General features: G+C 36.2%; 2 protein-coding genes across 2 annotated transcripts in view; both read right to left on the bottom strand.

The window, feature by feature from the left end:
* Positions 1-6,708: 6,708 nt before the first annotated feature.
* Positions 6,709-8,354, bottom strand: LOC139859530 (uncharacterized). The gene is made up of 2 exons (XM_071848309.1): positions 7,633-8,354; positions 6,709-6,976 (listed from the first exon to the last, which is right to left on the bottom strand). The coding sequence occupies exons 1-2, from the start codon at positions 8,352-8,354 to the stop codon at positions 6,709-6,711; spliced, it is 990 nt and encodes a 329-aa protein (XP_071704410.1).
* An 81-nt stretch (positions 8,355-8,435) lies between these two features.
* The window catches only part of LOC139859529 (uncharacterized), a 45,464-nt gene continuing 39,917 nt past the window's right edge, over positions 8,436-13,982 (bottom strand). The window contains exons 2-3 of the mRNA XM_071848308.1: positions 8,822-8,885; positions 8,436-8,728 (exon numbers count right to left, since the gene is read on the bottom strand). Of these exons, the coding sequence (XP_071704409.1) occupies positions 8,436-8,728; positions 8,822-8,885 (357 nt within the window). The remainder of the gene's footprint in view (positions 8,729-8,821; positions 8,886-13,982) is intronic.

Genomic DNA, 13,982 nt, shown 5'->3' with positions numbered 1-13,982 from the left:
AACGCGAACACGCGCTCACAACCTAACGCCAAAGTTCGTTCTCATGGCTTAGTGGATTCATTTACCCTATCACTAAGAAATGCTTGATTGCACCAAGTCTTACGCCCTCGTCCGTCAATACAAATGTCATCATAGGGTGTTTCCATTAGGAATGTCACCCGCATCAATACTACGTATTACCACTATGCATTCGTCCCCAGGGCGCGTTTCCACGAGTCAACGACTCAGGCGCTACCCTGGTGCACTATCATCAAAACCATCAACAAACCGAATCTTCACCGAGTTCACTTGAGTCTAAATAGATCTCGAAGCAAAGTTTAAGTCCCTAATACATACACGAATCCATCGGCACAAATAAACAATAATAAGGCATATTTGTACCAAAGACGAAAATACCTGAAACATCATCGTTGGACCCTTGCGCTCCACTGATCATCAGATAGTCACGCTCTAACCTCCTAACCCGATCTACAAACGATTCGGAACATTCCAACTTACGGTGTCCCTTCTTTTGGCAAATAAAGCACTTGATCGTGCTTAACGGTACACTCGTACAATCCCGTGCAAAATGACCTCGTCCTCCACACCGAAAGCACGTAGGCCCATAACCTGTCTTACTCCTCTTCTTCACTTTTTCAACACCTCCGGGCGTACTTCTCGCCCTTTTACTAGGAGCACCTCTTGATTCTAACTTTCACTTACCCAAAGAGTGATCAGCAAATTTTGAAGCATGAGATTCAATCCCCATAGTTGCTCCTTCGTCACCGTCACCTTGAGGTTTAGGAAACCTCTTTTCTAACTCTTCCTTCACGACCTTAGGCACTCGGTCTCGAACCATCTCGGTCACTATTCCCTCGAACGAATCTTGGAGAACTTGCTTAACCTTGTTGGCGAAAATCAAGATATAGCGTTCGAACTCCGCCTCAATCCTTAATGTTAACTCATCCTTCCCCTCATGAATAGGCGCGTCCGTTCCGGTTCCATCTTCCGTCTTCATTCTAAAGAATGCATATAGATTAAACAACGAAACGAAAAGGAACGACATACATATACCACACCGCCCCATCTTGGTTGATACTCGTCGTACATTGCTTGTTTGACACGTCTTGAACCCGTAACAATGGTAGCTAATCATTGTTACGCGAGCACGTCGCATTAACTTGCTAGTACAACGTCTATCTCGCTTGATGATTGCTAAAACAACACAAAACGATTAGTGCATGGTTAGTTCACATAGACCTAAGCACTAACCAAATCCCCGGTCCGACCCGTCTCCTACAAGTCCCGCAAAAAGCGCATACACATTAAAGTCTAAGTCTAGGCACCTATCTCAAGTCGCCTAAATCCCTTAGACCATGCTCTGATACCACTTGTAACAACCCAAACCAAACCGCGACCAGGATACAAAATAAAAAAAAATATTTGCTGTACAGAGAAGTGGCGCGGCGCGCCAGGATGGCTGCGCGGCGCGCCATTCGGGCCTGTCCGGAAAGTTTCAAAATGCGAAAAAGATAGACCAGTTCCCGACATTTTTAGACGACACGCTTTTAACCACACATTCAAATATGTAAAACTAACACAATTCAAAAGTAAAATAAGTTTTACAAAGCGGGGCCCACTTCGGCCGTTTTACGAGTTTAATACAAAATATGAGTTTCGACCGCCAAAAAGTTTAAGTACCAAACTACACTACGAGCATGGCGTTTGAGATTAAACTACCCAAGTCTCGGTCAAACTCCAAGAACTAACACTTCCAAAAAGCGTCCCCTAATCAACAAGCGGGATCTCTAATCCATGATAATGCCCTTACCCTTGTCCACAACCGAACCTATAAAAATAGTAAACAACGAGAGGGTAAGCAAAGCTTAGTGAATGCAATAATTATACGAATACATATATAATTATACCTACTTGCATACACTTACACAAACCGCAAACATGCTAACAAACACAATTAGCTTATCGTCGCAATAACAAGCTATAAACCTCCAATACCACAAGCTAGCATAACAACCGCATATAAATATAACTCGAATAATATAATATGCTTACCACACAAATAACCATGGTTAACCAATAGTACAAGGGAACGGCGCTCGCGAAAACGCCATCGGTGTTCACAACATCCGTTAGGGCACTTAACACCTCGCACCACTAACCCCTAGGGTGGCACCTTAACACCTCGGCACATCACCCCGAGTGGCATCTTAACACCTCGATGCATCACTCATAAATTTACGGAGTGGCGTCTTAACACCTGGACACTACACTCCTAGGTGGCATCTTAACACCTCGATGCTACACCCGAGTGGCATCTTAACACCTCGATGCTACACTCTTCAAGTGAAACATGGTGTCTTAGCACCTCGACACTACACATTTCACGCTACAACAAATAGATACATTATATACATAAGCATATAATTATTCCACTCACCTCAAAGTCTTGTGAAAAAAGATACCCGAGCTTGCGAAACCTCAAAGTAACGTACCTATCACATTATACATATAATCAAACACAAACTCAAGTCGGTCAACCAAACCCTTTCACCATTCTAAGCCATTTTGTCCCAAGGTGCAATTTCAACCCATTTGCACCCTTAACCCTAAATTGGGTCAACACACACCAAAACCCTAATCATTCGTCAAGATGGGTTTAAAACGCACTTAGGTCACAAGGCTAACTCGTTTTCATACTTGCTAGGCCGCTTAGGTCATTAAAGACTCATTTGACCCATTTCAAAGTCAACACACCCATTTGGGTCATCCATACCCAATAACACCCATTTACATATCATTAAAGTGTTCTAGTACTTTAACTAACTAATTAAGTTCATAATCATCAATCTAACACTTGAAAACCCTAGTTAGTCATCTTTGAGTCTTCATGACCCAAATTCATCCAAAAACACCCCATTCACCCACAAATGGGTTTTAAGTTCATCATTAACCCTAACTCTAACCCTTTCACAAATTAAACAAGGAAATCAAGATTAGAGCATACCACTATGATCAAAACGTAGCTAGAGGAAAGATGAACAACTTTAATACCCGCACTTTGATCCGAAATCGCCTCCTTCTTCCTTGATTCAAGCTCTCCCTCACTAAGAATCTCTCTCTCTCTAGAAACTAAATTGGAAGAAGTGAAGTAGATGAAAATGGAGTTATGAGGCTCCCCAAAACTGATCTAGGGCCTTAAGGTCGGCCCTCAAGTGAATTTACCCAATTGCCCTCAAAATATCTAATTAAAAACAAAGTGAGTTGTCAGCCCGTAATGGCGCGGCGCGCCATAAGGCCGCGCGGCGCACCAAATGCCCAGTTCAGCTTCTTTTGCCTTTTAATTAAATACAACCTAAACCCCACAACTTGAATAACTTATACATACATAAGTACAATAAAATATTCGGGTCTTACATAACGTTAATATTACACACACTTTATATAATGTATGATAACATGAGTATGAGGTATTAAAAACATTAGTATCGTAAATGTTAGTATTGAATACAATTACAATACAACAATCAGTTGTTCTCATTAAATGTCCCAATGTTTCTTGAACATAGAGTGATACATTTATGAGCCCGTCCGTTAAAATACTTATCGCAATTGTTAAAAAGTTGATATACTTTAAATTTTATTTAAATATCATATTTTGCATTCAGTATAGATATTTGATTGTTTGTTTAAATTAAGTTATATACCTAATTTTATTTAAAGTTTATTCATTTCATTCCCGTACATTTCACACACACGTTTGTGTTTTGGAGTATAATTTTATGCTCAAATATAATCTTGTGTATTAGGGTGCACATCTTGTTTACTACTTTTTATGTTATATTTGCTAATAGGTGATTTAATATTTAAGTAATTGTATTGTACTTAGAATATGATTAGACAATATTAACTTTCATATTTATATTATTTTATTTATTAATTTAATTTAAATTAATATTTAATTATATTTTTATTAACGTCAAATGTGAAGTTATATTGCTCATGTTACTTCCATTTATATATTTATATTATTTTATATACTTAATTTGATATTTAAAGTATTTGTATTTTATTTAGAATATGAATACTTTCCTTATTTGAAAAAATCAATTAAATATATGGGAAGAACAATAGAATGACACGTGGTAAGAATAAAAGAGAAGTAGACACGTCAGTATAATGGCACGTGCTTTATATATATAAATATATATATATATATATATATATATATATATATATATATATATATATATATATATATATATATATATATATATATATATATATATATATATATATATATATATATATATATATATATATATATAATGTAATAAAATAATACTCCTTCCGTCCCATATCTATAGTCCATCTTTCCTTTTCTGGATGTCCTAAATTAATTGTTCACTTCCATAAATAGAAAAGAATAATGTGATAAATTTCTTTTGTGCCCCTACTTTATAAATGTAAGACAAAAAGCTGGGTAAAAAGTAAGGGGTAAAACTGAAAAGTTAACAGAAAAGTATATGTGTCAGGTACTTTTTCTTAAACTGTGTGTTTTTTGTCTGGAGACAATAGATTTGGGACGGAGGGAGTAGATAATAGATAGATAGACAGATCGATTATAATAGCCACATGTCCTTCATAAACATTGGTTAATTAGCGAAACCAATTGATATAATTGTTTGCTAGGCACAATCAAACTTGAGGTCAGTATTTTAATCAGATTATATACATCGCAAATTATACATCAATATATTAAAAGAGCAATTGATATAATTTTGATGCAAAAAAAAAATCAAAACATGAACCCATACAGCATGTTAATGACAGCAAGAATAAAAATACTTACATGTATATTTTTGCTACTCGCAAATAAAAAGTTTTATCATATAGCAAAAACAGTATGTGAGCTAAGTTCGCAATTCTTTAAAAACACATAACAACGAACAGTAGCATGCACACGTTCCGGTTTATAGCATTTAGGGTGTGTTTGGACGAAAGTAGCTGGAGCTTATAGCTGGAGCTGGAGTTTATGAGCAGGATCTGGAGCTGGAGCTTATTTTTGAAGCTGGTAGCTGGAACTTATTATTTTTTATAAATGTTTGGTAAACTAGCTGGAGCTTATTTTTCAGTTTATAAGCTCTACTTTTTTCATAAGCTACTACAAGTAGCTTATTTTTTCAGAGCTTATGATTTTCATAAGCTCTACTTTTTTTGTCTACCAAACGAAGCTTATGACTTGGAGCTTATTAAAATCATAAGCTCAAGCTCCCATAAGCATTCATAAGCTCCAATAAGCTACGCGCCAAACACACCCTAAATCCGATTATTAAACCATCTCAGTTTCGTGGAACATGAAATTTGTTTAAGTTTGTAGGTAAAATATATATACGAAACTGAAATAACTAAACATATTATCACACAACAACAACAACGAAACCCAATACCACATAAGTGGTGTATGGGGGAGGTGAGATGTAGACAATCCTTCCTCTATCCGAGAATAGAAAACAAGTCATTTCTCCAAACATAAAAGTAGAGAAAGTCATCCCTCTCTCTATTCGACGGATAAAGAGATTGCTTTCGAGTGGACCTCCGGCCAAAAATAGGTTTTTTTTTAAATAGTAAAATAAAATTAAAAGTAAAAAATAAAAATAAAAATAAAGCGACGTCATGAAAATGGTAGAATCAAATTTTCATGGGTTTAAAAGCCTGCATGAGACATCAATTTAGGCTCCAAGCGGCAGTCAAGTCGTCACTTAATCGACGCTTGGTGTTGCCTCAATAAATAAAGCCAAGTCAAAAGGTATGCCAGGTGAAATTTGTTGCGCAAGCAAAGAGCCAACCACCCGTAACAAAACCAAAACACCGCTCATGTAACTTTTTTGTCTACATCCCCGAAGACACACAGCTAAAAGAATACCAATCAAGCTCAGGAGCAAGTAAGGTCGTCCTCAGCCATAATGACCCCAAGATGCACCGAACGATGCCATACACACCCACACCCCCCCCCCCCCCCCCCCACACACACACAGATACATGAACTTATATGCATACCTACATACATCCGTGCATAGACATACCTACATGAGACATACCTACATACATACATACACCTACAAAACTTACATATATACCTACAAAACAACCTAACATACATACATATGCAAAAGATACATACATGGACAAAAATACCTACATTACAAAACCTACATACATACACAGACAAAAAGAACCTACATTATAAAATATGAACACACATAAACACACCATTTGGGATCATATCTAACATGGTTTTACCACACGTCCACCTAAGCATTCTCATTACTGCCACCTCCATCCTTCTCTCTTGGGCCTTCGTCATTGGCCAACATTCTGATCTGTACAACATGACAGGTCTAATTGCCACCTTGAGAAATTTCCCTTTCAATTTGAGTGGTATCTTCTTGTCACACAAGACCCCTTTCCCTGCTCTCCACTTCAGCCAACCTAACTTAATACGATAAGTCACATCCTCGTCTATCCTCCCCGATTTGTGGAGGACCGAGCCTAGATATCTAAACGACTCTTGTGGGTGCAAGATCTGGTCCCCAATGCTCATATGCCCTCCAACATTTAGTTCCTCCTCAGTCCTACCGAATTCGCACCTAAGGTATTCCGTCTTTTATCTACTGATCCATAGCCCATTTTGTTAAAGAACACCCTCCACTATTGCAGCCTTCTATTAAGCTCATGTTTTGATTCCGATACAAGCACGATATCATCGACAAAAATCAGACACCAAGGGATGTTCTCTTGTATTCCCCGAGACAGCTCGTCGAGGACCAAAGCGAAAAGGAAAGGACTAAGGGACGATCCCTGGTGCAATCCTACTTCTATCGGGAAATACTCTGTGTTTCCCACAGGCGTCCAAACGCAGGCCTTCACCCCATCGTACATATCCATAATAGCTCCAATATATCTACTTGGGATACCCCTAACATTAAGGGTCTTCCAAATCAGCTTGGAACGCAATCATAGGCCTTTTCTAAGTCTAAGAAGACCATCTCTAGACCTTTTTGTTTCTCCCTATACTTCTCCATAACGCTTCTTAAAATATGAATTGCCTCCATCGAAGAGCGCCCTGGCGTAAAACCAAATTGGTTTTCTGAAACCGTAGTTTCGCGTCTACGTCTAGTCTCAATCACTCTCTTCCAAAGCTTCATAGTATGACTAAGTAATTTTATACCTCTATAATTACCACATATTTGGGCATCCCTTTTATTTTTGTAGATGGGGATAATCTCGCTGAGTCTCTATTCTGTAGGCATTTTATAACTTCTAAGCGTCTTATTGCAAAGGCACGTCAACCACCTGACACTATCCTCGCCTAGGCACCACCACGACTCTATTGGAATCTGGTCTGGTCCAACATCTTTGTTTCTACCCATCTTTCATAGTGTCGATCTTACTTCTTCCCGACTGATTCTCCTACAGAAATTGATGTTCTGGAATTGTCCTATTCCCAAGTCCTGCGAATCCTCTTGGTGCCCAGGTTCTTCACCCATGAAAAGTGATTGGAAATACCCTTCCCATCTTTTCCTAATTTCGTCTTCCTTCACTATGGTTTGACCGGCTTCGTCCTTGATAAACTTGATGTTATCTATATCCCTCCTCCTACTCTCCCTAGCTTTGGCAATCCTGTAGATATCATTTGCTCCTTCTTTAGAGTCTAGTTTCCTATACAAAACTTCATACGCTTTATCTTTTACACGGACAACGGCCTTCTTAGCTTCTCTTTTAGCTTCTTTGTATCTCTCTTTTGCCCTAGTTCTGTCGCCACGTATCCCTTCGCGGCATGTAATGAGCTCCCTAAACCTCAGTTGCTTAAGCGTGACTTTGGTTTGAACCTCATCACTAATCCACCATGATTCTCTACAAGACTTATGTCCTCTCGATGTCCCTACTGCCACAACTAAGGTTTCCAAAACCGATGCTTTAAAATTTTTGGCTTTCTCTCCATTCAGATTCTTCCAAAGGATCCTAGGTTGGGCGGGTCTCACTCTCCTAGTAACCCGTCTTTGCAGAACCAAGTCCATGACCAAAAGTCTGTGTTGAGTGGAACAGGTCCAGGTAGTCAGGGCTTTACAGTCTCTGCAGGCCCTAAGGTCCCCTTTGCGAAGCAGCAAATAATCAATTTGTGTACTATGACCCCTACTGTGGAAAGTTGCTAGTTGAGCTTCCGTCTTCCTGAAGAAAGAGTTTTCCACAACCAAATCGTGGGCAACAGCGAATTCGAGAATAGAGAGTCCTTCTTCATTTCGAACTCTGTACCTAAAGCCCCCATGGACACCCGCATATCCGTCCAAAATCATTCCTATATGTCCATTAAGGTCTCCCCCAATAAGTAATCGATGATCAGCGGGGCAACTCCTCACAACTTCATCTAACGATTCCTAAAAGCGACTTTTTTCTTCTTCACCTAAACCAGCATGAGGTGCGTAAGCGCAAATGACCATGTAAGTCTCCTCCTGTATAACTAACCTAACCGGCATAATCCTATCGCTACACCTACCCACACCTACAATATTATCTTTATAACGGGGCCCTATAAAGATCCCTACCCCGTTTCTAGCTACTCTGGAACCCGAAAACCACAACTTGTAGTCGTCAATGTGAACCACCTCTTCACCCCTCCATCTGGTCTCTTGAACACACAATATGTCCACTTTACTCTTAAGTAACTTATCTACAAATTCACAAGATTTGCACGTCAAAGTTCGTACATTCCAACTACCTACTCTAATCCTAACACGAATATCTCTACTCCCTCTAGACCTACCCGCCTCTAAGCTTATAGGACATGACCTCAAGTAACCATGCGTATGTGACGGGTTAATCTTACCCTATAAACAACACACTAGTAGAAAAGAGTTACAAATAATCGAAATAAAATTAGCGAGCAAAACGCTAACAATAGTACGATTGCAAAATAACAATTAAAAATTAATAATTAAATAATAGGAATAATAGCACTCATACAAGTTAGAAAACTAAAGCTAGTTAACAGTTAGAGTAAGAAAAACCTTTCTACACAAAGAAAGCAGCAAATTAAAAACAATAGCAAGTAGCAAAGTCACTTTTAAGCAAAAAATTAAATAAAGCTACACAATACAGTAGATATATTATGTATATTATTATTATAATAAATATAGATAGTAAAGCATATAGGCAAGGGAAAACAGACGTAAAGTAGTCACAGAGAGGGAAAATGAGAGTTAACCGCCGGAGAAGTTAATCTCCGGTGACAGCCAGCCGTCGTCGGAAAACGCAATGTAACCCGTGAGCCAAAAGTGATTGCTTCCTATGTGAAAATCGTTCCTGAGCCAGAATACTTAAGCTATGGAAGCTCAATCGCTGAAAAGTGATCGGGAAACGCTTAAACAGTGGTCGGAAAACCACTTCCGCCAGTTGACTATTGGTGGCACGTGATATTCCAAAAACCGGCAAGACCGATATTAGGTTGAACCGGACTTGTGTTTTACACAATTTACTTAAACAGATTCTTCGTATGTGAAATGCCCCGTTCATATCGATTATAAACGTTACATAATAATTGATTTCATTGCGAGGTATTTGACCTCTAAATGATACATTTTACAAATCTTGTATTCGTTTTTAAAAGACAACTTTCATTACAACGAAAATTGACAGGCATGCATACCATTTCATAATATATCCAAACTATAAATGACTTAATCTGTCATTTACTTAATAATAATCTTTATTGAACTCAACGACTTGAATGCAACGTCTTTTGAAATATGCCATGAATGACTCCAATTAATATCTTTAAAATGAGCAAATGCACAGCGGAAGATTTCTTTAATACCTGAGAATAAACATGCTTAAAAGTGTCAACCAAAAGGTTGGTGAGTTCATTAGTTTATCGTAATCAATCATTTCCATAATTTTAATAGACCACAAGATTTTCATACTTTATAAACAGAACCTCTCATCTGCATAAAGATAAAATCATTCATATGAATTGAACACCTGGTAACCGATATTAACTTTAATGCATAGAATATCCCCAAATAGAACCTCTCGTCTGTATAATATAAACCTTGAAGTACTAAAGCCATCCATAACCTAAATGGGGGTTGTTAGACCCAATAGATCTATCTTTAGGATTCGCGTCAATTAGGAACAGAACCTCTCGCCTGTTTCCTAATTCTTAGGTTACCAAGCTAAAAGGGGTGATATTCGGTTTAATAAACCAACCATAGAATGTAGTTTTAAGTACTTGTGTCTATTTCGTAAAACATTTATAAAAGTAGCGCATGTATTCTCAGTCCCAAAAATATATATTTGCAAAAGCATTTAAAAATGGAGCAAATGAAACTCACAATACTGTATTTCGTAGCAATTATGTAAATGACGGCACTGAACAAGTGCAGGCTTGGCCTCGGATTCACGAACCTATATTAAGTATATATATTTATATGTTGGTCAACAAATGTCTAACAAGCTAGGTCAGGTGTGACGATTGCTCCAAATTCATATGGACGAATACGTCATTCATTGATTTCATTGCGAGGTATTTGACCTCTATATGATACGTTTTACAAACATTGCATTCTTTTGAAAAGGGTATACCATAAATGAATATTTAAATCTAATGTTTTCGACATCTGATGATTTCTACATATAGACAATCACAGTAAATAATGGTTTTCAATAATACTTTCGTTGACAATGCAGTCAAAATATGATACATGGTGATGATTTTGTGAATGCAACGTTTCCTTGGAAAATATGCCTTGTATGACTCCATACACATAGCTTGTCTAACATATAAGCAAACAGCGGAAGACTTATAGGAACCTGAGAATAAACATGCTAACAAGTGTCAATACAAAGGTTGGTGAGTTCATAGTTTTAATGTTGCGCATAATCTGTATATAAAGGTGGATCACATGATTTCAGTTGTTTCATCCAGAAACGTTTATCAAATTATTCTACAAGATTGAGCACCCTGGTAACTAAACTTTAACATCTATATAATAAGTACCCCTGTTTTAACAAACATGCAACCAACATGTACAATACACGCAAACCAACGTGTACTAAACTCAAATAGCATACGTCTATTTTATAGTTCAGGCTAGGGTTTCTATACCTGGAACAGACGGGGATGTCAAGCCCTATGGATCCATATACAACTACTCGCGCCCACCAGTTCTTATAACCGGCAGTTACTAATTACCAAAGCTAAGAGATTTTCGGTTCAAACTCAGTGTAGAATTAAGTATGTACTTGTATCCATTGCATTTAAAATAAAGTGCATGTATTCTCAGCCCAAAATATAGATTACAAAAGCAATTAAAAAGGGAGCATATGAAACTCACCTTAGCAGCACATAAAGTCGTTCACCGAAATGTGACCGAAACTCGGAATACCAAATAACCGTAGATCTCAACCTAGAGAACATATGTTGGTCAATAAATGTCTATCAAGCTAGGTCAGGTCATAGTGTATCACAATCCTAATGCTCGAGATCGACATACATGAGTTATCAAAAGTCATTTCAAAAAGTCAACCTGACTCAATAGTGACTTTTAAAATCTATACTATATTTTGAATGATCATGGCAATCGAAAATAGTTTAACATTTCACATGGTTTCCCAATACTTGTATAATTAGACTGTAGTTTTATAAAGCTTTAAAATATGATAAAACAATCAATTTTGACAATTGTTCAACAAATCGAGACGTGCCTTATATAAGGATTCATTTACTCGGCTAGTAGTATTCAAAATCCACTTTATCAATCTCATAAACATGTTGTTTAATTATTAATTGAAGATTCAAAAGCAATTTCAATTACTGTCAATCATAATTCAGTTGATCATATCTTTTAATTCGTTCATCGAAATTACGCGATTTCTAAATGAAAAGTTATTGATTTTTCGCCAGCTTTTCAAAAACATGCATATCATATACCTCTTATCAGTAATATATGTATTTAATTCGTGATTCATCATAAACTGTTTAATGACAAAATTTAACATACAAGCATGCATAAATATATATACTCGAGCACTAGACATGGATACACAATTAATATATAAAAGATAAGATATGAATGCTCACGTATCAAAATTGTGATTCAATATTGCAGGAAAGTATGTAGACGCAACAGAGATGATAAACACTAGTTTGAATTGCGAACAAAACACATGAACATTACCTATAACCTCCATAGCTATAACCCATAGTTTCCTTAGCTCTATCCCGCTCAAAAAGCTTGTTTTGAAATCGTTCGAGCATACTCCCATTGTAATATAATACTAATAATAATAATACCCCTAACTATAAGATTAATAATAATATTAATCTTAATAATAATAATAATAATAATAATAATAATAATAATAATAATAATAATAATAATAATAATAATAATAATAATAATAATAATAATAATAATAATAATAATATAAATATAAATATCAGAGAGAGGGAGATGTATCGTATATGTGTGTGTAAATAGAACCAAACTCGACGCGTTTTATAGACTTTTGCTGAATCCATATGCCATGTGATCGCATGGCTTGGTAGAGGGATTCCCATGCGATCGCATGGGGTCCTTTTCCAGCGCACATGATTTTTGTTATTTTCCTCGTCGACATAATATTAAATTAATATAATATATAATTTAAATTAATTAATTATATATATTATATTATATTCTCGTGCCTAGTTAACTTGTAATCTTGGTTCCGATGTCTTGTACGTTTACGTTCGACTTATGTCCCGCTTCCAGTTTCTCGAACGCATTTTTGTACGCTTAGAAAACTAATACTTTTCGTTTCGCGAATCGTACCTTTGTCAAAATATAGTCTTAAATTATCCATAAACTATACCACTCGAGATATAACTTATAAATTTGAGTGTTTTGGTCATTTACTTCTATAAATCATCACCTTGTTATCTACTAATATAATAGTATTATCAAATGTTTTATAACCAAGTTTAATATCTATACTCAATATTTATAAACACGTTTTAAATACACATCGCTAGTTATTCATATAAATAATTCTTAACAATTAATATTCCAACTTATCATATATATTCAAATAGATATACAAACCAATAAGTTTAATGTACGGTATCATGCAATTAAAACTTTGTTACGTTTTCAAGTTATAGTATATATATATGTATCTATTTACATATAATGGTTCGCGAATTGTTGAGAACAACCGAAGGGTACTTGAATAGTTCAAAAATTTTGAGATTCGGTTTTACAGACTTTGCTTATCGTGTCGGAAACGTTAATCATTAAGTTTAAATTTGGTCAGAAATTTTCGGGTCATCACAGTACCTACCCGTTAAAGAAATTTCTTCCCGAAATTTGAGTGAGGTCGTCATGGCTAACAATAAAATGTTTTCATGACGAATATGAGTTGATAAATAGAATTTTATCACCGTTGAATAATATGGATAAAATAATCCGATTACTCGAAGCGTATGAGAGAAGTTATCGTAAAAGAGTGAAATGAGGGAATAGAGATTCGTTTTAACTCTTGACGTAGTAACGATTGATTTTCGGAATTTAAGGAATAGAGAATCTTCATAATCTAAATAAGATTTGATTCTTCGAGATTTAAGGAAATTATGATTTCCTTTGATTAAATGCGTAATCTGCCTCGATTGCTATGTCTGATATTTCGCTATAAATTGATCTTTTTCTTTTCATTTATTTTCACCACTCCTATAATCTTCTTCCTTATTTCATACTTCCTAATAGATTGTGAAAATGCTTAATCCAGTTCTGATTCTTGATATTTTCTTGGCTATCGTATCCTTCATTCTTTTTTTCATCTGCCACCAGAGGAAGTTATTTTCTTCTACTATTATCTTGGGGTTATAGTGTTTTTCATTCTCCCGTGTCATTATATTGCTATACGCATTGATATACATGGTTTGTAAT

Source organism: Rutidosis leptorrhynchoides, chromosome 7, assembly GCF_046630445.1.
Source record: "Rutidosis leptorrhynchoides isolate AG116_Rl617_1_P2 chromosome 7, CSIRO_AGI_Rlap_v1, whole genome shotgun sequence".
Lineage (NCBI taxonomy): Eukaryota > Viridiplantae > Streptophyta > Magnoliopsida > Asterales > Asteraceae > Rutidosis > Rutidosis leptorrhynchoides.
Note: the sequence above shows the minus strand (reverse complement) of the source record. Positions and strands in the feature narration are given on the sequence as shown.

Bases quoted from the DNA above. Each gene is read 5' to 3' on its own strand.
- LOC139859530 (XM_071848309.1), bottom strand. From the start codon at position 8,354: ATGATTTTGGACGGATATGCGGGTGTCCATGGGGGCTTTAGGTACAGA. The intron at 6,977-7,632 runs GTTTATCAAGGA...CCTTAATGTTAG, and splicing joins AGGGATATAGATAACATCAA to GGGTATCCCAAGTAGATATA.